Source organism: Carcharhinus amblyrhynchos, chromosome 3, assembly GCF_965287045.1.
Source record: "Carcharhinus amblyrhynchos chromosome 3, sCarAmb.v2.hapA, whole genome shotgun sequence".
NCBI lineage: Eukaryota > Metazoa > Chordata > Chondrichthyes > Carcharhiniformes > Carcharhinidae > Carcharhinus > Carcharhinus amblyrhynchos.
Genome location: NC_137326.1, coordinates 90,388,813 through 90,414,301, shown reverse-complemented (window position 1 = coordinate 90,414,301; position 25,489 = coordinate 90,388,813). Strand labels below are relative to the sequence as shown.

General features: G+C 40.0%; 1 protein-coding gene across 7 annotated transcripts in view; it reads left to right on the top strand.

Annotated features, from left to right (window-relative positions):
* schip1 (schwannomin interacting protein 1) overlaps positions 1–25,489 on the top strand; it is a 686,116-nt gene that overhangs the window by 576,107 nt on the left and 84,520 nt on the right. Inside the window, exon 1 of one of the 7 annotated variants that reach the window (XM_080185504.1) lies at positions 7,643–7,869. The exons of the other annotated variants lie outside the window; for them this stretch is intronic. Within the exon in view, the coding sequence (XP_080041630.1) occupies positions 7,840–7,869 (30 nt within the window). The 5' untranslated portion in view covers positions 7,643–7,839. Of the gene's footprint in view, positions 1–7,642; positions 7,870–25,489 lie in introns of those variants that run through there. 7 annotated transcript variants of the gene reach the window in all.

Below are 25,489 nucleotides of genomic sequence, written 5' to 3'. Positions count from 1 at the left end.
CCATTCCTCCTGCAACAAATGCCGGTGTTCCATCTGTCTTCCTAATCACTTGTTGTAACTGCATACTACCATTTGTGACTCAATGACCAGATCAAACAATATGCCTCTGCACCAGCAAGTTCTGCACTCTCTCTCCATTTAAATACCATACTGCTTTTCTATGTGGTGATTGTTTTAACTCCCCCCCCCCCCCCCCACCTCCCTTTCACCTTTTGATTTTCTAGTATGTTTGGGAAGTTTTCTAAGTCTTCTACAGTAAAGCAGACACAAATGCTTCTGTCATTTCCTTGTTCTCCACAATTGATTCTCCGGTCTCAACCTCTAGAAGACCATCACTTCAGTTAGCCTTCTCCTTTTTAAATACATGTAGAAACTCTTAGGGTGGGTTTTCTGGCCTTGCGTGCAATAAGACCAGAAAATCCCGCCCGAGATCGAAGGACCTTTCCATGGTCCGCCCCTCGCCAATCCGATTCCTGTGATGGGCAGATTGGTAAAATTTGCCCCTTAATTTTTTTTTGTATGTCTAGCTAGCTTTCACTTCTGCTCTGATTTCTCTCTTTTTTTTTTACCTTTCTTTATTAGTTCTTAAAATTAGTCCAATTTCCTGACTAATCCTTAAAAATTGGCCACTGTATCTCACCTGTCCTACCTTTTTTATCACGTTTCTCAGTTTCCTATAGCCAATCCTACATTTATATCCTTATAATTACCTTGATTTCAGTTTTTGAGCATTAATATTTGACCCAAACTTCTCACCTTCAAACTGAATGTGTAATTCTATCTTGCTATGATTGTTGTTACCTCACAGTTCCTTTTAGTTATGAGTTATTGGTTAATCTTGTTACATTACACGTTACCAGGTCTAGCATTGCCTGATCCTGGTTGGCTCTAGAACATGCTGCTTACAGAAATATAATGTATGAACTCAAAGCCTAGGTTACAAATCTGGCCCAATCTACAAGAAGATTAAAGTCCTCCATGATTATTGCAGAATTTTTCTTAGACAAGTCATTTGTTCCTTCCTGTGTGCTCTGTCCTACATTGTGACTATTGTTAGGGGCCTATAAAGTACAAGTGACCTCTTATCTCCCCTATTCTGCCAATACTCAGTCATGGAGGTTGACTCCTCCTTTATTGCATGTAGGAATAGCAGGATTTTTTTCAGCTTTTTATCAAACATTATCAGATGGTGTAATATCATTTTGTAAAGCACTATTAGAGAATAAATAAACCATTAAGGACTTTCATGGACCAACTGTCAATCTTTATTTATTTAGGTTTGGGGAAAATGTAATACCTCGTGATTTTTATATCAAATCTCTTGATTTTTAAGAGTTTGGCATGTCTGCGGGCCCCACTCCAGAGACTTGAGCACGCAATCTAAGTTGATGCTTCAGTGCACTTCTGAGTCAGAGCTGCACTTCCCACCACACCCCTCCCACTCCACACCATCTTCCCTGAAATTCTTTCTTCCTTACTTAATGTCTGAACTACACCAGCAAATATTCAGAACAATAGTGCTCCAATTCATTTGTAAGACATTTGAAATTGGTGTAATATTGGCTGTCTGACAATTGTTTCTGCATTCTAATGTTTTTGATATAGAGTGTGAAAGAACTCCCTGTAGGTTTAGGATACATAAATATACCTCATCCAAAATGATTAGTTTTACTGGGATGCTACACTTTGTGCCTTTATTTTAAATGGGAATCTGTTTGCAGGAGGAAATGAGGTTATCTGGCTCTGATGAACCATCTCAAATTTTGGGTCAGTACAAGAGTAAAAAAGACTATTCATTGATACGTGGAATGAGTAGGAAAATACTACACTGATGTTTAGATGTTGTAAATGGAAGGAATACATTAGACCATGCCTTTTCATTGTTTTACAATTATAAAAAACATTAAAAAATGGAGGGATACACTTAGCATGCTGGTGAAAAGTGCTCCATATGTTTTTTTTTATTCTTATGCAGGACATGGGCATCACTAGCTAGGTCAACATCTTTTGCCCATCCATAATTGACCTCATGAAGATGGTGAGTCACATTCTTGAACTATTGCAGTTCATGTGGTGTAGGTACCCACAGTGCTGTTAGGGAGAGAGTTTCAGGATTTTTGACCCAGTGACAATAAAGGAATGCTAATATATTTCCAAGTCAGAATGGTGAGTGGGTTGGAGGGGAACATCTAATCTAGTTGATGGTCTCCCCATATATCTGCTGTTCTTGGCCTTGTAGGTGGTAGAAATCAGGTTTGGAAAGTGCTGTTGAAGGACCTTGATGTGTTGTTGCAGTACATCTTGTACTTGGTACATGCTACTACCACTGTGCTGTTGGTGGAGGGAGTGAATGTTTATGGTTGTGAATTAGGTGCCAATCAATTGGGTTGCTTTGGCTTGGATAGTATTGAGTTTCTTGAGTGTTAGTGGATCTGTACTCATCCAGGCATGTAGTGAGTATTCCGTCACGCTCCTGTCAGGAAATGAGTAACATAACATAAGAAACAGCTGCAGAGCTAGGAGATATGACCCAAAAAGTGTGTTACGTAATTCAATAACATTGTGGCTGATCTTCTACCTGAGCTTTAATTTCTTTCTGATACCCGTTTCCCTTGATACCAACATTCTATCAGTTTCAGTCTCGACTACATCCACGTCCCTCTGGGCCAGTGAATGCCAAAGATTCTTAACCCTCCAAGTGACAAAGTTTCTCCTCCCGTTACCTTAAATAGTTTAGGCCATGTTATGAGATGGTGCCTCCTAATTCTAGATTCTGCAGCCAATGGAAGCAGCCTGCCAAGCATTCTCAGAATTTTTTTTCAATAAGATTTCCTCTCATTCTTCTGAACTGCAGGGAGCTATAGGTCCATTTTAGTCAATCCTCACAGGATGGCAGGCTTCCTATCTTCTCAGAACTCCTTTTTAAAGAAATCTAGTTTTCTATTGGTTCTATCAAAGGAACATTGTGTTTCCACACCTGCCACCTTCTTGCTCATTCAGTTAATGTATTTATTTCCTTTTGCAGAATCATTGGAGGTGACAAGGCTTCAATCATCTCTTCTCATGTAGGCACATTGTACCTCCCAACAGCCCTGGGAACTTGTAGGCAACTTTCCAGCTTTACTTTACAGGCTTCCCACTTGGGTACTCCCTATTCCAGGCTCTCAAGTAAACAATAATTGCCTACTTGGCAACCAGACGGAAAGGCTGTCCAGGAACTTTCCTGCCAAGTGTAGCAAAGGTAGGAAGGCAGCGCAGGGCCGTCCTGGAATCCTCTAGCTTTATTAAATTCACTTCAGTTGTCACAGGGATAGGAGTTCAATAACAGCCTTTGTGTCCTTCTAGCTTCAGTGAGCTTGCAAGCCTCCAACAAGTATTGCAATGTTATGTGTCTATGTTGCTTCCTCCTCCTCTTTCTCTGACACAGTTCTCTACTGCTGATGCTGCATTAGCTCCTCGCTGGTCAGTGCTTCACTGTGGAACTGTAGCATTTTCTCAACATTATTTTGGTAAACTTGAAATAATCCTACTTTGTTGGCCAGTCACTATATCTTTGTGTCTAGATTCAGTAGACTGTCTGAAGGCACAGAAGTCATGAACATCATACACTTGTTCAATAATCATTCCATATTTTCTAGCCAATTGTTACGATCTTGTCTTTGTCCTCCTTGATGCTGCATATAACCATTTGGTGAAGCTCTAGTGAACTCTTTATGGCTTTTGGTTTTTCACTTGTATCATTATGTCATAACGTATCTAATTTCTGTGTGTAAGTAATGGCTTGTACCTTCTTTAAAAGATAATGGGAGTCCGTGTCACTTAATGCTTGTTTATTAGCCATCTTGTAAATGTTGGCACATATTAGCAGGTACAGTAATCATGTAGAGTAAAGCAACACAATCTAACATAACCTCAGATAATTTCAAATCTGTACATGTAAATATATCCACAAACTGTTTACACACTGCATTTAGCTAGTCCGCAAGTCTACATATTGAAAATGTTGCAAGATGCTTGCCTTGATCACCACGATGTCTGTTATGTACCGTTAATTTCGGCCACAAAATACAAGTTGTGTAGATCCCAACTACTTTTCAAATCGATACAAATACGTACAATGAATAAATGGATATTGATTTGTTAACTAAATAACAAAGCTACATTATTCAAAACTCCTTGGAACATAGTATAGATTGTAAATAGCCAAGGCTCCAGCTCTGATTTTCAGTGCACACTACTAGAAACAGCCCACAAACTGAAAAATATCCCTACTTTTTGTTTGCTGACCTTTTAGCAAATCCTTTTTCCATACTAATGTATCTTCCACATAAACCCTTGTGCAACAACCTTTTCATGTGAAACCGTTTTGGCTCCCTGCTTTATTTCAATTTGTCTCCTTGGAGAGAGGCTCCTTGCTTTCAATCAGTATCCCCCTGGTAATAATGTATTATGTAGAATTGCTGGTGTATTTACTTCCAACCACTGCAAAACACAAAGGGAACATAAATACACTGTGTTGCCATGCTGCTTTTTCCTAATAAATGACTGTTTTGGGCATTATTAAAAATTGGGCGGAGAGAAGGAAAAGAAAGCACTTACAATGCCTTAATTTGAACAAACTTCCTGGACTGCTGCGTAGAATATTTAGGATTTATTTCCCACCCAATAATTTTTGAACATAGCAATTTGGAGTAAGTAAATATTCATACCAGCTCTATAATTTGTCTTTTGTGTTTAAGACTGAGATGACTCAACAGTGATGCTATATTTGCATTTGGGGGATTTTCCAGCTTTGACAAGTTGCAGTTAGGATTACATTGTGTAGCGTGTTTTCCATTCAAATAAAAATTGTTCGCATTCAAATAAAATTAATTTTAAAAATTGCATTAAGGGCCTTGGATGGCATGGAAGATTAGAATAATGTTTTTCCGTCTTTGGTTTTGGGGTTTGGATTTGCAATTTCAGTTTAGTGTGTATCGGCACTTAATTTGACAATGAATTCGAAATCTCATTCAAAAATATAGTTCTAATGACAAATTGATTTTAAAAAAAGTTTAATGAAAAAAATGGCCCAAAGCACTTCACAAATTAATGTACATGGAGGAAGACAGCCAGCCAGGAAAGAAGAGATTAGGAGTGACTGAGAGCTTGGTCAAAGAGAGAAGTTTTGAGAGAATTGTTAAACATGGTGATATTTAATGAGGGTGTTATAGAGTGTAGAACTGAGGTGATTGAGGGCTGTGCCACCAATGATGGTTTAAAGGGAAGGGGTGAATACTCAGCACAGTTGAATCAGATGAAAAAGAATATTTAAGAGCAGATATGGGGCTGCAGTAATTGCAGAAGTATGATGAGGCAGTGTCCAGGAAGGGTTTGCAATGGGAGCCCCTGTTAATAAATGAAATGGCAACAATGGATGAGTAAACATTAGTGTGGGATAGATATATATGGCAGAGCTTTGGACAAGTAGAAATTGTTTATGCAGACATGGAGAATTTGTGTCTGTGAATAGAGTAGAAGGAGTAGTTCTAAGGCCTGTGCAAGAGATTCAAGGCTGAATGGCTGAGATATGGAAGAGATGGAAATTAGTGTCCTTTGGTGATGGATAAGATGTCAAGTTCAAAGCACCATGCAGGATTTAAAAAGAAAATTGTTCAGGGGGTGTGAGCATTGCTGGAAGGACCAGCATTTTTTGCCCATTCCCTAATTGCCCTGGAAATGGTGGTGATGAGCCACCATGGTCTGCTGCTGTCCACATTGTTGCAGGTACACCCATAGTGTTTATATTTCTAATGTCTGACATGATAGCAGCTTTATGAATGATCTGGCTTTGGCACAAGGAAGTAGAGTTTGTGGAGCAAAAATGAAAGATTTTGACTTGGGATATATAACTTGATATCAAGCAACACCCAATCAGCAAAGAGAACATCAACTTCTCAAGATACAGGGCAAACATGTAGAGTACAGTGCAATAATCTACAGTGGGAAAGTTGTTTATGTGCCACTGGATGATGCTGCTGAGAGGGCAGTCTCCAGTTGGTGATAAGAAGATAGTTAAGTACAGAGCTTTAGGGTATTCTGGAAAAGACCATAAGATGTAAAAATAGGCCATTCAGCCCATCGTCTGCTCGGCTATTGTATAGGCGGTGTAAAACAAGCCATTTGTAGCGATGGATATCTTGGGATAGGAAGCTTTCAAGGGAGATCCTGTGAACTTTATTAATGGAGGGGGATGGCACAGTCAACAACATCGGACACTATTGAGAGGGATAATGCATATCACTACAAAGGCAATTATGTATGTCATTTGTAGCTAGTGCTATTTCAACTCAAAGCTGGAGGAACTCCAGGAGAATGCCAGGGGACTTAGAAGACAGCCCGTGTACAGAGTTAAACGATGGATACTGGGTGATATGAATTTTAAAGTGATGCATTGCAATTCACATTGTTACACTGAGAAATATTATTCTGAAGTCGGGACGGAATGAAGGCGGGTTGTCCATGTGCTTGGAGGTATTATATCTGATGGAGAGGTTGTAAGATTCTGTTACTCAATGTCTGTCTTCTGAAAGCTGGAAAATTTACTTTAAAAAATGAAAGAAAGTCAGTTGCTGCATGCCATGCAGAATATAGTGGGTCGTTGGATTCTTCCTTTCTCATGACAGATTAAGCCCATAGTACCCTAAAAGTTCTCAAGTCCAGTTGCGTGTTAAGGTAATTGAGAATTAGACAGGATGAGGAGGAGAATCAATCTTTTCCCAGTGAGTAATTATAACCTGGGATGCACTGCCTGAAAGGGTGACAGAAGTTAGATCCAGCAGTGACTTCGAAAAGGGAGTTGGATAAATCCTTGAAATGGAAAAGTGTTCAGGGGTGTGGAAATGCAAGTAATTGGATAGTTCTTTCAAACAGCCAACTCCAGGTTGAAGAGCTAGGTAGACTTCTCTGCCATGTCATTCCATGATTATATTCATTACAGCATATTCTTTCTTGATTCTTTAAATAAAATGCGGTTATAGAATTTTTTCTTGGATAATAAAACTGAGTGGAACTGAATTGTTTTATTTTCTGTTTAACTGTGCTTTGTGCTAGTGCATCATTTAGTTTTGAGATATGCAGCAATGTTTCAGTGCAATTTATTTGAAATCAATCAAAAAATTTAAACCTGTTCTTTGGTTAAAAGAAAACCCAAATTGTTCAGTATTGAAGTGTCCACAGATTGCTGTTTTTGGAAGCCAGAATTGCCCCCATCATTTCTGTAGAATGCATATTTTAAATATTGATTTTGCTAGCTTTCATTTAAAGATTGAAATGTAAACTGCTAGCTGTTGATACCTTACAGTCACATTTTGTAAGTGCGGGATTTGTGCTTGGGGTCCAAATTCGCTCAGCTATACCACTTGATTTGCTTTTTGTCGTCTCCCGTTTGATGGGCACCAGAATGTTTCCACATCAGCAAGCTCCTTTCACGAGCCACCAAAAGGTCACACCCGCCTCAAAACAGCTCTCTTTCCCTGTGTGGCTCCGGTATAATTGGCTGATTGTGTTTGTGGAGATTGACTCTCCCCTCCCCCCACACCCCCCCCCCCCCAATCGCAGTCCCAGATAAACGCGAGCTCCCTGAGGAGAATCTCTGCGATCTGCTCTGCTCCTCTCAGACGAAGGCAGAGCTATTACGCAGTTTGCAGCTGCGGCAGAAGCATCCATTTTTGTCTGGGACCAGCTTCGTGCCTCGCAGGGGTTAGCATTTGTCCTCCCAGATGCTGTAAATCTGAACTGCCGTACGACAGCTCTTGATTCTTTCAGTCAGCCGTGGCAGCCTTCATATGATGCGCTGAGATGGTGCACCAGGAGAACTGTGCTTATCAGGTAAAAGATGTCGTGATGTGTAGAAAGGTGTTCTCTGAGCAGCAGCAGCAGCTTCCTTGCTTTGTATATTCTGCTTGTTCTCAGTAAAACATTGATTTAAAACAGAAAAAAACGGCTTCCTAAATATTTCCCAAAATGGGACCGTTATCGCACTAGGATTTAATGGCAGAGTGCAAAGCTTATGCAACAGTGCATCTTCGTATAGAATTTATTGTGCGTGTGTGTCGAGGAGGAGGAGGAGAAAAAGATCAAACACAGAGCCAGAGGGTAGTTGAATTCGTCAGATTAAGACATTTTGTTCCAAGACAATATCTGCATTGTCACAAAACATTAATTGATGTTTTAGTTACATAATTGTGAAAAAATTGCATTTGGGACACTTGGATAGATTGCCCAGTGGCAATTAAAGTTTTTTTTTCTCTGGTATTACTGTAACTAATGAGTTCATGTCCTTTGGGAATTCTGCCTGTGGTGGAGAATATGCAGCATGTTTCTTTGTGATTATGTTACTGCCTGCTGAAAAATAGCTATGTGAAAATTTATACGATTGTAGGTCTTGGTTCTGTCGAGATAAAAAAAAATTAAATACCAGTGTATTTTCTCAAATCATCACTAAACTGAATGTTGAAGGCTGTAGAGTATGATTGCTTTTCTGGCTGGAATTTTCTAGTAACATAATTGAACTATTTGAATAGTAGATGAAAGAAGCTAACCAGGGCCACAGAAGTAAGTGACCTAAAATGACTTTATCTGCGTGTCCTCTGGGAAGTCTGACAATGGTGGAGAGGGTGCAGCACTCTTTCTTTGTCATGTTTTGGTCACTACACTGAAATGCTTTGCTGTGTCAATGCTCTGGACTGCAGTGGACATTTACAATAATTTGAGGCCCTCATCAATTATCGGTTTATAAGCACAATGTGGTGTTTCAAATTTTCAAATTTCTACAAAAATTGAACAATCTTATTTGCCACCACAAGAATAATCCGGAGTATAATAATTATTTCACCTGCTGTAAGAATTTAACCACATCAATTCTAACACATCCATGTATATTGGTCAAGTGGTTCTTTGGAAAATAGATGACAGAATTAACCTAGTGGAAGCAGACCATATCATGTTTACAACTGTGGAGTACTGTATACAGACCACAACTTAAGTAACAGGTGCACATCTGGCTACTAAGTTCCAAAGGGAACATTCAAACCTCCAAGGCAGGCTGTTGGGCTGAATGCAAGATCCAGAATCAATATGATGGAAAACAGCAGGAGCAACTTGAGGACTTCTGCCTTGAAGGCAAGCAGCTGAGGAAGGGGCTGAGTTTTAAGGAAAACGGTGGCACAAAAGTAATGGCGTAGAAATTTGGCTGCACAGTTCCCATTCTTCAGGCAATACACAACCCCCAAAGCCTCCAGTAATGTGCGTGGGGAGTTGTATGCCAGTTACAAACCAGAGTGTGCTGCCTGCCATACTGGTAAATGACAAAATATTGGAGAGGTTCCCTGCACCTGAAACAGGCACAAGTCCTTCATGTTTGCAAATAAGGGTCCCGTCACCTATTTGAAGTCCAACCTGCAAGATTGGTTTGCTATGAGACAGATAATTCATCACAAAATTTATGCCTTAACATGATTAAAATGGATTATTGGTCATTAATTACCTTGCTAAATTCCTAAATTACAGCAGTGACCACAGCTACTGATTAGCTGTAAAGGGCACTGAGACATTGTGAATAACACGGTATGCATGCACATAAGCAGTTCTTAGAATTTTAGAGCACCCAGAGGAACGCCACAGTGATACTGGGAGAACATGCAAACTCCACACAGTCAACCAAAGCTGGAATTGAACCCAGGTTGCTAGCACTGTGGGGCAGCAGTGATAACCATGCTGCCCCAAACCAATACTGTATTTTTCACATGGTTGTTTCACTTGCAGGAAGCAGGTGGGGTGGTAGGTGTTTGGGAGGATAGGTACAAGGCCTGTTTCCCCCAGCCTTGGCAATATGAATACCATGAGACCCAGGCCTCTTTGCATGTTGCCAGTCAATGCCTGTTTGAAACAGCGAAGTAGTTGCTAGCCAATATGAGGAAGAAAAACTTGGGACAGCAGGAGGCTGCTGCTTGATATCAAAGGAATGGCTGTCAGCAATGGTGGAAATTTGGGAGGTTTTTATTGAGGAAAATGAGGGAATCCAGGACAGGAGGGTTTTACCTTCCACTATGGTACATGAAGCACTCTCAACTCCTTGTTCCACAAGGAACAAAACAGAAATGCATAGAGTTTCTCTGGTCCTAGATCCTCCTCCACCAATTCATTTGGTGGCAAGTGTGTAACATCTTCCTCCCTCAGATCACTGTTAAATTTATTGTCAGGGTAGATGACGTCACTGGAACCAGATATGCATATTTGAAGAAGGACTGCACTGGCTTCAGGTAGGTGCCCAAACCAATTGCTCAGAAGAGCAACTTCAAATTTAATAGAACGAAGAACAACACAGCACGGGAAACAGGCCCTTTGGCCCAACGAGCCCGCGTTGCCATTTTAACATTGAGTGCCCTCCTCTACTTGTGACCTTTGTCTGCGCCTATTGGGGAAGATTGAGGGAAGATTAATTTAGGAATAATTTGTTACACCAATCAGCCTAAGGCCAATGTGGCAGGATCTGTGCAGAATGTTGACAGGTAAATCACCTGGTCAGTTGTAACTGCCTGCAATGCCAAATTCTACTGACGAGTGGAATTAAAACCAATCCATAACATAAGAAGTAGGAGCAGGAGTAGGCCATCTAGCCCTTCGAGCCTGCCCCGCCATTCAATAAGATCATGGCTGATCTGAAGTGGCTCAGTTCCACTTTCCCGCTTTCTCCCCATAACCCTTAATTCCCTTGCCTACCAAAAACCTATCTACCCGTGACTTAAATATATTTAGCGAGGTAGCCTCCACCACATCAACGGGCAGAGAATTCCAGAGATTCACCACCTTTTTTGAGTGAAGAAGTTCCTCCTCAACTCTGTTCTAAACTGCTCGCGCTCTCTCTCTCTCTCTCTCTCTCTCTCTCTCTCTCTCTCTCTCTCTCTCTCTTCCCCCCCCCCCCCCGTGCCCTCTAATCCTGCTGTCCTTTTCTGAGCGGGAAGAGTCTCTCTACCTCTACCCTATCCATCCCCTTCATTATCTTATACGTCTCTATAAGATCCCCCCCATCCTTCTAAACTCCAATGAGTACAGACCCAGTCTATTTAGAGTCTCTTCATAGTCCAACCCCCTCATCTCTGGTATCAGCCTAGTGAACCTCCTCTGCACTCCCTCCAAGGCCAAAATATCCTTGCGCAAGTGCGGCGACCAAAACTGCACACACTACTCCAGCTACGGCCTCACCAGTGCCCTGTACTGTCACAGCAAGGCTCCCTTCTTTTATATTCTATCCCCCTCGCTATAAAGGCCAGCATCCCAATTCGCAATCCTATCGATTGGGCGGCACGGTAGCGCAGCGGTTAGCACTGCTGCTTCACAGCTCCAGGAACCTGAGTTCAATTTCCGGCTTGGGTCACTGTCTGTATGGAGTTTGCACATTCTCCTCGTATCTGTGTGGGTTTCCTCCGGGTGCTCTGGTTTCCTCCCACAGTCCAAAGATGTGTGGGTTAGGTTGATTGGCCATGCTAAAAATTGCCCCTTAGAGTCTTGATGTGTAGGTTAGAGGGATTAGCGGGTAGATATGTAGGGATATTGGGGTAGAGCCTGGTTGGGATTGTGGGCAGTGCAGACTCAATGGGCCAAATGGCCTCTTTCTGCACTGTAGGGTTTCTATGATTTTAATGAGTGAGGAGTTCATTTTTACAATTAAAAATTGGGACTTGGCTGCCATGTAGTTCTACAAATGAAACACTCTGCTTTTTTTTAAAAAAAGTATATATGCTTTTCAAATCCAGAAGTAATGAGGAAAAGAATTTCCCTTGGTTTCATGGATCTGTGTAATCACAGATTCAAGACTGTTGTATGAGTCGAGTGCTTTACTCTTGAGGTGAACCACCATTTTGTATTTCACATCTTGAGGGAAGTTTGTTTTTCCTTTTTTGGGCTGAAATCCCTGCGATCTGTGAGCCAGGCTCTTTCATAACTGGACAATAGCAGATTTTAAATTGAATGTACCAGTTGACAGTGACAAATGCAGGCATACCCATAAGGCTGGGAAATTGTTTGCTTTGCCAAATTCGTTTTATAGCAAAGGATGCTGCAACTTGAGTAACTGAGACTATTCATTTGACCACATAAAGCAGGCATTGTTTATCGCATAAGAAGGAGCTGAATGATTTGTTTGAACCTACGCACTTTTCTCTGAATTGTTTTGTTGATCATAGGAATGTTTTGATGCATTCTGGGACTGTTTGGAATGTCATAAAGGGCACAACAACAAATCCAATTTTATAGTAAAGCTTTTTTTAATGGCTTACTTTTGAATATATTAGCTTTATTTCTCGACAGTTATTTGTTAACTTTCCAGTTAGGAAGACAGTCTAATATTTAATCAGTCAAAGTTGATACCTTTAAAGAGGGAAAAAAAATTGTGTAGTTTTGTACAAGGGTACATTAACAGCATTGCTTCTCATATTGGTTTTAAATGCTTTAGAGTTTGAATTGGTCAGTACAAATCAAATCTTGGGCACACCATTGGCTATCCTCAGTTTTCGGGGGAAATGTTGGATTGAGTCACAATTACTGCAGTCACCATGCTACTGTGTACAGTTTTTGGTCACCTTACCTAAGGCATTACTATTGGAAGGAGTTAAAAGAAGGTTCAATAGACTGATTCCTGGGATGAGGGATCTTATGAAAAAAGGTTGAGCAAATTGGGCCTAACATCATTGGAGTTTAGAAGAAAGAGAGGTGATTTAATTGAAACAGAAAAGATTTCTGAGGAGGCGTGACAGGGTAGATGTTGAGAAAATGTTTTCTCCCCATAGGGGATATCCAGAACTAGGGGGTAGAGTTTCAAAATAATAAGTGTCCTATTTAAGATGGTGCTGATGAATCATAAAAATTAGGAGGTGGAGTAGGCAATTTAACAACTCTGACCTGTTCCGCCATTTAATATGATCATGACTGATATAATCTCAGCCTCAACTCTACTTTTCTGTCTGTTCACCATAGCCCTTCAAACCCTTACTAATTAAAAATCCCTCTGCCTCTTTCTTGGATTTACTCCCAAGTCCTGGCATCTACAATGCTTTGGGTAGTGAATTCCAGATTCACAAGTTTTTGAGAAGTAACTTCTCATCTCTGATTTAAACCTGCCACCCCTTTATCCTAAAACCATGACCTATTGTTCTAAATTGCCCTAGAGAGGAAGCATCCTCTCCACTCTCCACATCTACATTGTCAGTGCCTGTCATCATCTTGTACGCCTCAATTAGATATTTTCTTCAGGGAGTATAGGCTTAAGCAACCCAATTGCTCTTCATAAGACAAACCCCTTATCTCTGGAATCAATCTAGTGAGCTTCCTCTAAACTGCCTCCAATACAATTATATCCCTTGAGCAAGGGGATCAAAATGGTGCACGATACTCTAATTGCGCTCTCACTGATTTGGACAGTACTAGCAACATTTTATTACTTTTATATTCTATTTCTTTAGCAATAAATGCCAAAATTCACAGCTTCCCTATAGCAGAAGGAGAATATTTGGCTTGACAAGTCTGCATCGACCAGAATCCCACCCAGGCTTTATTCCCACAACCCCACACGTTTCTCCTGCTAATCTCCTGACACTAAGGTCAATTTAGCATGGCAAATCAACCTAGCCTGCACAGCTTTGGACTGTGGGAGGATGTCTGTGTCGAGTCTGCTCAATGACCTAAGGCCAGAATTGAACCCAGGCACCTGTTGCTGTGAGGCAGCAGTGCTAACCACTGTGCTGCCCCTATTTGTCTTCTTTATTACCTGCATACTTATTTCTTGCCATACGTGCGCAAGAACACCCTGATCCTTCTACACCGAAGTTTCTCTCCATTTGAATAATAAGTTGCTTTTGTATTTTTCCTGCCAAAAATTGATAAGCTCACACATCCATATTAAACTCCATCTGCTGAATGTTGCACCATCCACTTAACCTATCCATATCCATTTGTAAATTTCTTATTTCATTATTGTAATTTACTGTCCCATCTATTTTTGGCTGTGGTATCTACTATTCCTGCATCCAAACATAGATATTAATATTGATTGTAAATAGTTGGCAACCCGAAAAAGACCCATTTATTCCATGCTGTGCTTTCTGTTGGTTAGCCAATCCTCTATCCAAACGAATAAATTACCCCTAATCCCATGTGAACTAACCCTGTATATTAACTTTTCGTGTGGCACCTTGTCAAATGCTTTCTGGAAGTCCAGATCTACTACATCTATAGGACCACCATTAATGCTTATTATATTTTTGAAAAACCCAAGCAAGTTACTCAAAACATGATTTACCCTTCATTAAACCATGCTGTTTCTGATGGATTGCATTTTGACTTTCTAAATGTCCTATTATTACTTCCTTTATAATGAATTCTAACAATTTCCCAATGACAGATGTTAAGCTAATTGGCCTATCATTTCTTACATTTTGCCTCCTGCCTTACTGAATAAGGGCCCTATATTAGCATTTTTGCCAATCCACCAGAACCATAGCAGCATCCAGGGAATATTGGAATTTTGTAACAAATGGATCAACTATTTCCAACTCCACTTCCTTTAAGACCCTATAAATGTAAGCCATCAAGCCTACATTATAGGGTCTTGCCTGCTTTCAATCCCTATAGTTGGTGCAGTACTTTTCCCTAGTAGTGATAGTTGGAAGTTCCTCCCTTTTCTATAACCTCTGCATTTCTGTTACTATTGGAATGGTACTTGTGTACTCCATTGTAAAAACTGAAGGAAAATATTGATGTAGTGTCTGCCATTTCTGCACTCCCCACTTAAGTCCCCAGCCTCATCTTCCAAGGGACCAACATTCACATTAGCTATTGTCGTCTTCTTTATAATACTGATAAATGCTTTTGTGTATAAAAATTTCTTCTATCTAAGGGTTGTTAGTTTTTGTGATTCTTTCACACACAGAGCAGTGAACGCTGAATCATTGAATATATTCAAAACTGAGTTAGACGGATTTTTGATTGATGAAAATCAAGGATTATGGGGCCAGCCAGGAATTGGAGTTAAGGTGACAGTAGACCGGCCAGTGGATGCAACAGGAAGAGAATGGTGATGGCTTTTGCTTCTGTTTTGTCATCAGGCTGCTCTTCATTTAACAGTTGTCGTGAAACTGGTGAAAGGAATAAGACTTCAACTCTGTAGGGAAAGGGTGTGTTTTCATTCTAAGCAGAAATGCACCTGTCCTACAGCTGCATTTCTTTGTGACATGTTCCCAATTGACATTACTTTAGTTAGACTGGATGCTTATTTCCTGTGATTCTTTTTTTACTTCCTGTTCTGTATTGATATTTCATCAAAGGAGAAGTAAAAGGAAGTGAAGTTTAGGGGACTTGGGAGTGGGGTAACTTTGTAAATTAAGAATAGCTACAGTAGTTTCCTTTCTATAATTCCCAACAATGGCTAAAAAACGTTTTCCAATTCTGTGCACTTTTTTTCTCCACTGGCAAACCTAGCACAAATCTATACGTCGCTCTAAGCATATATTGCAAACATCTACCACATTGATTTTCTGCTGCAGTTTCTGGGACAGTTTGCAATTTTTAATAAATATATTTAACTGGAGAGTGGTGCTGCACAAAAATCTGCCTCCAATGATGGATCTATTTCTAACAAATGAGATCTATCAAACAGTGCTTAATTATTGAAAAATTATTGAACAAATGCATTATGTTATGGGTGGCATTTCCTTATCACTCTGTACTTCAATTTAATAACTGTATGCTCTGGCTAAAGCATAATTAATCTTCGGTTAGATAGCAACAACTATGAGCTGTAGCTTTTGAATAACCTGAAAGGGATTGTTTCCAGTGACATTACCCACATTACCAGTAGCTGCATCCGTCAGGTTTACCAAGTAATCATTTATTTTGCTGTCTTCAATTTTATAAGGGAAAAAAAAGCATTAGCCTGAATGTCATCCAGGCTTGGTTTAAAATGATGACATGACTCCTATTTAAGGCTTTAAAATAAAATGGCTGAAGCTGTTTGTTCATGGACACCATATAAGCAACCCTAATTTCTGGAATTCATAAATGCTTGGTTGAAAACAATTAGACTAATTGGGACAGAAATAACTCTTAAATATCAGCTCTTGCTCACATAATTTTATCTGAATCTGCTTAAGTTCACATTATATATTGACTAAAACGATGCAGATAGGCTAATAATCTTGTACCCCTTCAATTTCACACACGGTTTCATTTTAACGAAAAAAGACAGTTTGAGGAAGGGATGTGCAGTGTTCAATGGTTTGTTTCACTTAACTTTGATTGTAATAATCTGACTAATGATCCTTGTACTCTTTTTGATTGCTCAAGCCTCTTGGTAGGGCCCAGAGATGTTTGAAAAAGTTTTACAAAGGTTCTGGGGCTCCCTAAAAGGAACATCTGTGTTGAAACCCCCACAAGTGCTGAGGTATTTCAAAGATCATTTAATAAATTGTTTTGACTCTGCATTGCTCTACAGTAAATCAGATAAGTATGATCTTGAGCAAAGCAGTAAATACACAATTGGAAACAGACTTAAAGTCTTAGAAATCTGTTCCCTGATCCTAGCTGCTTCATCCTAGACTTAACTGAAGCAAGATGTTGATGGGTGACCAACCTGACCAAAGTAGATCGTTTTGAGCTTTTAAATTTTATAATAAGCTTGCAAGACTTATTGTCATGCAGATTTTGGACTTTCACTGCTATTGGATCTGCTTTGAGACCTCTGATTCTATCCCCCAACTCCCATTGGAGCCTGGCTTCTCCAGCACAAGGTGCTCATTTTTCCCATCCCCAAGCCCTGACCTCACCCACCGATCCCAGTGGCTGAACTTCCAACACCAGAACGCTACACCATTGACAGATCCTAATCCCTCTGTGCTGCTTTCACCACCAGACTAATCTGCTTCCCTGCGGATCAGGCCAGTGAAAATTCTGCCCATACGGTACCAAGCCTACAGGCCATGTGGTAAAGATTAGAAATTCACATGGCACAAAGGCTTGTAAAGCTCTATGTTTTTATTCAATTGCTTTGCTAGCTTGTGGTGTTTGTAGTAGATTTCAGATAGTATGTTGCTGAACCATTTGATTTTGGAAAGAAGAGCTCTTTATGCTATTACCTCCCATTTATCTCTGTGATCCTAATATTTTGTCATTTAGATAAGAGCAGATTTCTATAGAGATCCATTTTGGTGATGAGCATTGTCTTTGTGAAAGCTAAGTGAAGTGCATATTATTTCTTGAATGTCACTCTTTGTTTCTGAGCTGTACTCGACTTCTCAGATATTCTAAAGCATTGAGATTCATTGCTCAGATGGAAGCTACTTGACCCATTGTGTTTGTACCAGCATTGTGCTGAAGCACTCCAAAATTCCAGTGCTGTGCTATTTAACCTTGTATCTTCATCTGTTTCAAATAACTTCTTCCAAATTTTCTTTAAAGGATTGAATGACTTTTGCCTCAATTACTCCCTTTGACATATTCCATGCTCCAACTACACTGTATGCAAAGGCATTCACCAAGCTATTCCTCACTCCTTGAGGGATTTTTACTTTATTGACCATATGTCATTATCTGCTGAACCAGTGCTAATGGTATTTCCCTATCAAAAAAACTTCATAATTATAAACTAGATAAGGTCCCAACCCCACATCCTGCCTTTACCAAGAATACCTCCCTTCCCATCTCTGCAATTCAGGGTCAATTTTGTTTGATAATTGTGGAATCCCAGCAGTGCAGAAGGAGGCCATTTGACCCACTTGAGTCTGCACCAACTCTCTGACAGAGCATTTTACTCAGGCCCTATCCCCGTAATCCTACACATTTGGCCCGCTAATCCCCCAAATTTATATGTCTTGGGACACTAAAGGAAACTGTAGCATGGACATTCCACCTAACTTGTACATTTTTGGAGTGTGGGAGGAAACTGGAGCACCCAGAGGAAACCTACACAGGAAGACAAGTATAAGATAGCGAATGTGCAAACTCCACATAGTAACACAAGGCCGGAATGGGACCTGTGTCTCTGGTGCTGGGAGGCAGCAGTGCTAACCAATATGCCACTGTGCTGCATCCCACTGTGCCACCATGCCCCTGCAAATTGCAATGGGATGTTTTACAATATTAAAGGTGTTATGTAAATCCAAATTATTGTAGTTGTTAGCTTTTCACTCCCATGAAAGTGATCCTAACTTTTGTTATTCCCTTTCATGATATCATCCTGATAAACATGTACTGTATGATAGTTTTGGTTATATCCTTTCTGTACTCTAACCGCGGCTGAACCAAAGTTTCCTATAAATGTGTCATTGTTTCTTCTTTAACTACTGGGCACTGGTTCTGACTGTAGTGAAAAAAAAACAAGACTGCTGGTTGCTTTTTGTCATTTTCAGTAGTTATGCATTTGAATCTCATTCATCTACTGCCGTCAGTGTCTTTCCATTAAACTTTTATCCTAATTTTAGTTTTCCCTTCCAAAATGTATCACCTCTTACTTATCAAAATGAAACTGCATTTGTCACTTACTGGCCTATCTTATACTTGTCTTCCTGAAGATATTTGTGTCCGCTCACTCAGTTTATTTGCCAAAATTCTTACTTTTGGACTGTCACCAAATTTAGTGATTTCTATCCCTGATGATTTAAGTCCAAATATTATATATGGATTCTCTCCTAATCTGCATCAATTGGAACCTTCCTCTATTCTGAGTAGCATTCATTTATTCTGGCTGTTAGATTCCTGCAGATTAATTTTGTCAATGCTGTCACATTTCCTCTGCCATCATATGATGAGAAATAGGAGCAGGAGTAGGTCATTCAATATATCAAGCCTACACTACCATTCAAGTAGTCATGGCTAATCTGACTGCCCTTAATTCCACTTTTGTCAGTCTCCCATAATTCTTGCCTTCTTTGATCAAATGTCTATCTAATTCAGCCTCGCCTGCACTCTGGGGCCAGGAATTTCAAAGAATTCTCTCTGAGAAAAGAAATTCCTCTTTGTCGCTGCCTTAAATGAGAGATCCCTTTTTGAAACTCTCCTCTCAGCATTTACCCTGTTAAACCCCTTAGTGTTTCCACAAGATCACCTCTCAATATAGTTACAATCTGCATAGTCTTTCCTCATGAGACAAAGCCTCATCCTAGAACTCCGCCTAGTTGAACCTTCCCTGAACTGTTTCCACTGCAAGTATATTTTTTCAATAGTTTCACATAAGCATTTGTTATTTATATGGCTGATTGGTTAGCTACATGGAGCATACCAGATGAATGACCAAGAAAAGTGATTGAGTTGACGTGGAGAGTTGAGGGGCCATACAAATCCTATGAGACCATGAGTTGGCATTGACTTGGAATGGGGAGTATACGAGGCCAAGCACCTTTTAAATTTATCTTTAACACACTTCTGCTTCTGACTGCTTGACCTACAGTACTAGATCCTGGGACCACATCTCCCAACGTTTCCATACACAAATTCCCTCCTGCTAATGGTGGGCCCCAGAAACATCGGCTACCCTACCTTTCCAAAGCAGAGACATTCTCTCAGTGGCCAAACTGGCTAATGCTGCAATCACTGCTCGCTGCACATCCATCATTCTCCCAGCTTAGTGATTCCATGCATTCGCAGTCTCGGTCTTGATCAGTATACCTCACGCACTATTGATGGGCCCAGAAGAATCCAACTCCACATTCCAACCCTTTCCTTCCCACGATGCCAAATTGCCATTTCCCCTCCACAACATTGTCCAGTACCTTCAAGGCTCAATACCCCCATATTGCTTTACAGTCCATCCTGACCAGTGTCAAGCCCTGCATTCCTAACTTAGACTTTTGCAACCTGCCCAGTATCTTGTACATATTAGTTTTATTTTAAATGTTAGCACATTGATTGAGAAACACTAAATGGTGACCAAGGCTTTCATGGCTCGCCTGCAAAAGTGGGCAGAGTTGTAGAACTGGATTTCTAAAGCAGTTGTCAAATCCCAGAATACCATACAAATAAATTAGGGGCTCTGATGGCTCACTGTGTATTGCATGGATACAAGCGTATTCTTGAATCACCAGGAGGAATGCCATGGAAGGTCCCGTAATATTTTTTAAAATATATTTTTAAGGAGGTAATGCAAGCACAAACTAATTGATATTGTCTTTGAATGCTATTCCCCAATTCGTAAAAATTTTATTGATAACAGCTAGGGTTCCCTACTCTGTGGTTGCATCTTTTGAGACAATAAATATTCTAAAATAATGTATGACATGTCTTTTTTAATATCCCTTGAGACATTAAATATTGGCATTTGTTATCTTCTCACAAATGCTCATCAATAATCCATTGCAGATAAAATATTCTGCAATATCCTGTCTGTAATATACACCCAGCACTATTTTCTGGTATGAACTACAGATGAATTACTCAGCCCACAGCAATGAGGCTGCTGTAATGAATCCTTCAGGCAAGCATTTGTCATATGTTAACTCTAAGGGGGATCCTGGCCATGATGAAATGCTTCGGCACCTTCAGTTGGAAGAACAAGTTCAACCCACACACATATTTTGCATATTAATCCATTATTCACTACCTGAAGAGTAGCCTGCAGTAGCTCAGAGCAGTTGTAAGCATTGCTGCCAGCCAAAAGGAGCTTGCTTCATCACTGCAGAGGGACTGATTCTGAACTGAACCAGCCCTTTTGAACATCTTTAAGTTTAACTAAGTATTGGCCAGCATTGTCCACAATGTGTATATATAGCAAAAAGGATGTCATTTAGTCCGTTGTGTTGGCTGATAAAGACCAGCCCTTGAACTGTGTCCTGTAGACTCGTCAAGAGGATATCCAAGTATTTAAGTGCAATTAGGAATAAGTTTTTATTTCAATTTTCATTCAGTATGCTTTTCAAAGAGGAATTATGAATTTGTAGCTGGTGGTCTGATCCAGGCCTTGCCATTTCTCCCTTTTTTTTGACTCTTTCAGTTGCATCCAGTCCTAATACAGTGGAACATTTGATCATGTGAAACTTGTCCTGATAAGCAAGGCCACATTGCAAAAAGACTGAGCCATAATATTTTGAGTTTTTTGGAGAATAGAGAGTACAATTTTGAGTGTTTTTGGTGGCTGCAATTACATATTGTTAAAATGTACATATTGTACATTTGTCCAGTCAGACTTCATTTATGAGAATTCTAGATTGTGAAATAATCCTATGGTTTTCTCGTACTCATCTAATTTGACGTAACTCATTTGGTTAGAGATGATTTTACCTATAGATGAAGTCAAGTTTCACTTCACAGCCAATCCTTTGGGAGATGGAGACCTGTCATCAACCTGTCTTTCTGAAAAGGCCTCTGACAGAATGGTGACTCCTATGCTGCATGATTTCATTATATGACACATTCTGTTTCCTCTATGATGAATTTTTGTGTTTGGACATGCTGGTATATAAGAATTTAAGCAATTGATTACTAGATACATGTTTTAAAGGCTAGTGGCAAACAAGTACCAAACATTAGGAATGCTGACGTGGATGATTTGGTTTCTGTAGCATCCTTTGGATGTAAAAGTCCCAACTAAAATCTAGCATTTTAAAACAGACAATTGCCTCGCATATTGCAAACTTTGTAACAAGAATATTGAATCAAATCAAATGGCTGGTTTCTGCTAAACAGCTAAGAAGATGCTTGAGCTCTGCAATTTTAAAATTGGTTGACCTACATATAGGTATTGGGTACGGTGAACTTTCTCATGTGATGCTACCTTTTATATTTCAAGCCTGTTGTGTTTTTCTCAGTTTGGAATTAAACAATTATTTAAAATAGAGGCAAAACTGCTTTTATATAGTTGTTTAGATATTATTAGCATTTTTCTATAACATACCCTGCAATCCATGTGACACATTCTTGTACAGTGATCTGATAATAGCACATACAAATGCCATATGCTGCATCAGCTCAGGATAACTCAACCATCATCAGTTCCCCTAATTGTTTTGGCAGATGAATAGGTTAAAATCACATCTATTTTCCCAAATCATTCTTTGTAATTCTTCTTGTCATCAATCAGCTAATATATGCCATCCACATAATTTGATTTTTTAAGTTTCTTGTCAACTCTAAAATCCTATTGCCTGTGCAATTGAGGATTAACTAATTCTGGAACCATTTGTGATTTTTAGCTTTTGGTGGGTTGCAACTATCAGGCATAAAGGCCTGATAATATTTAAGTCCATGCAAATTGATATCCCAGCTTCACTACTACTTCCCCATCCCCCATCGTTATTGATTTACCCCCCTCCCCCAAATCACTGGTGTTTTTCCCCACCATCACTAGTGCCCCTTCGAAGATGGACTGAAACAAGCAGCTGTCGTCGTCATCGTCAATCTCTATTCTGTGTGAGCTTTTGAGTCACTTATTGGGGATACGGCCTAAGACTCCTTTCCCATAGAAATATGTACGTTTTATTACTACAGCCAGCAATAGCAGGTTTTTGAACTGATGGCTCTTCCTTAGAGCCTTACTAGAGATTGTGGATCATGAACCCTCCCATGCTGTTTCTAGGTTAAAAATTCAGGAAGATCTGTCTGAGACAGGAATGGCCCAGTATGAACAACAGACTGGTTTTAACTGCAAGCAGAATACATGGGCAATGGAAGTAGTGGGGAACAGGGCAGGCAAACTGATAGCCAGTTTAAGGCATGTGAGGCGACGGAAGAGGCTGAAGAGCCTGGGATTGATTATTGTGTAGGGAAGAGAGCTTAATGGAGGTAATATTGAAGACACTGGTAAGAATAGTTAAATTGAATCATCAGAATATGTTTTGGATAGCCGCAGTCTCAAACTCAAGTGGGTGGAATATTAAGTGTCGAACGAGTGAGAAAATGGGAGGGAATTACATTAATTTCTTTTGGGTGAGCTCCCAGTCACAATCGTACAGCTCTTAGTTTTAAAAAAAAGAAAGGTCAGATAGAATTGTTGCCAGTGAGGGAGGGAACAGAGCCTAATTGCGCCAGTGAAGCCGGCTGCTACACACACCCACACACACGAACACCCAGGGTGCCTGGTGGCCACTTCCATGTTGGCACTGCCCAGTCCTGTCCTGGACCACCTTGGAGGGTGGGGGAGGAGGTTTCAATGGCCGCCAGTCCTGCTGGTGGAGACCATACCAGATTCCTGCCAGTGAAGGGATAAGTCCAAGTGAACCCAGATCATAGCATCCCAAACTCACTTATGACATGCTGGAGATGTCACACTCCTTCTGGGCAGGAAGCCGATTTTGCTACCAAATCAGTGCCAATAAGATCGCCAGAGGTGAGAAACCAGGTGGGATCCTGATTTTTCACTTCTCGCTATTTTACCTGCACAACTAGTCAATTGACCAGCGGGAAAAGCCAGTAAGATCACACCCAGAGGAAGGGATATGAAGAGTTAACTGTTCCACACTGGAAGCTGGAAGCACGTGGAATATGATAGTGAAGGCAGACCATGTGAACAATTTGGTAAATTGCTGGTGTCTGTGAAGCTGTGGATGATTGACGACTATTAGTTTTTGAGATGAATTGCAGAGTTTTCCAGCTGTGTACCTCCCTATCTTTCCATGTAAATCACATCCATAATCAAGCAGACTAAAATATGCAGATTCCAAATAAATTCTGTAACATAACCAGGATGTGATTTTTCAATCCTCCATTTGGTATTAGATTATAAGTGCTGCTAGAGACAAAAATGGGAACCTTGATGGGGGGAAAAAAACTTTCACATCCTCTGGGCACATCCCTCAAGATTGCTGAAATAAGTGGGGATTTCAGCTTGTGAAAAGGGATAATGTTTAACTCCCTTCAGATGCCTTGAGGTTTCCTGTAGGCCTGGTATTAGGCTTCACAGAACCTTCTGTAGAGATGTTGTTTAACTTGAGAATTATTAGGTTTGTAAATCATGCATGAGAAAACCGACTGTTTTGCCCTGTATAGTCATTGTGACTGTTGCATTCTAAGGCTTGTTGACATAAAATGAAGAATCTCCTAAGTGGCCAAGAAGGTTGCATTGCTGAGTTTGTAGCATGGACTGATATTGACCAGGTCACTCTGTAATTTAACCTTGCCTCAAAACTGCCTATTAATACTTCCTGAAACAGTGCATATTTGAAGTATTTTGCCTTTGTACAGTGCACTAAAAGATATGTAAATGGTAGAAATATTTTGAAATCTTGTGCACAAGTTAATGTAGCATTACATAAAATTTTTTTCTTAATCTACTTTTTATACAGCAGTTATAATGGAAGCATAATTTTGGGGGTAAATTTCAGATTGACAGACCTAAGGTATCTTTGTGGCAAAGATCCTTTTTTGTTGGTGTACTTGAGCCCGTTGAAGCTTTAAACATTGTTAACCAACGTTGCTTTGACCGATCCATTTTCCTTCAATAGCTGTACTGGTTGCAAGTCAGCTGCATTTTCCTGTAATGGGAAAGCAAAATCTCCCTTTAAATTATTTGTGTGTCGGCCCTTGAGTTTCCATGATGCATTTACTATGGATGACTCAGCCTTTTTAATCTAATTGTTTTAGAGAGCTTCCTTCGATGGAGACCTTTTTGAGCATCTTTTTTTATTGATTGTGTAAGTGCTTAAACCCATCTGCAGTGCAGAAATATGACAGCTACAAACTGGTGTGAACAGATAAGCCACTGCAGAAATGCTTTCATTTGTAATTCTTGTGTCTCCCTCATGATTAACTGAGTGCAGGGTTATGATTCACCTGTCAGCTGACTTTAAATGATTCTAAATGGACCTGATTATGAAATTTGCAAGCCTCGGTATATCAATTATTCTTAGATTAGCTCTATAGCAAGACAAATGTAATGAAATACGAAATGTCCTGTTATATTTTGAACATTGTCATAAAATATTTCTAGTAAACAAAAATGATTTTCCAGTTTATTGCAGACAGGGCACATTTATCAAATATGAAACTATACGAATTGAAATTACACCAAATACAATTTTATACAGCAATTTACGTGCCACAATGAGCAGAGAATGTAAGAAATGCTGATTAAAAACCTGTTCAAGATCACTATTTGGATCAAGAAATTAAGTTTACAAAGTTTGCTTTGCATGATCTGAAATTTATATTTTCAGCCCCCAAAACAAGCTCTTGCATAAGTGAAGCTCAGCAGTCATCCCCGCCCCGTCTCTCCTCCTCCTCCTCCCACCCTCTCCCTCTCCCTCTCCCTCTCCCTCTCTCTCTCTCTCTCTCACACTCTCCCTCTCCCCCCCGCCCCCCGCCAATCCAAGGATTGTATTTTGATTTTTTTTTTGTTTGAGGGGAAATTATTGCAATCAGCCCAGTTGAAAATACGATAAGCGAATAACTTCATTACCAATCTGATGCTGTTCTACGATGTGTAGCTGTGGCTGTACGCTCTCACTGGAGAATAGCTGCTGTATTTAGCAACCTC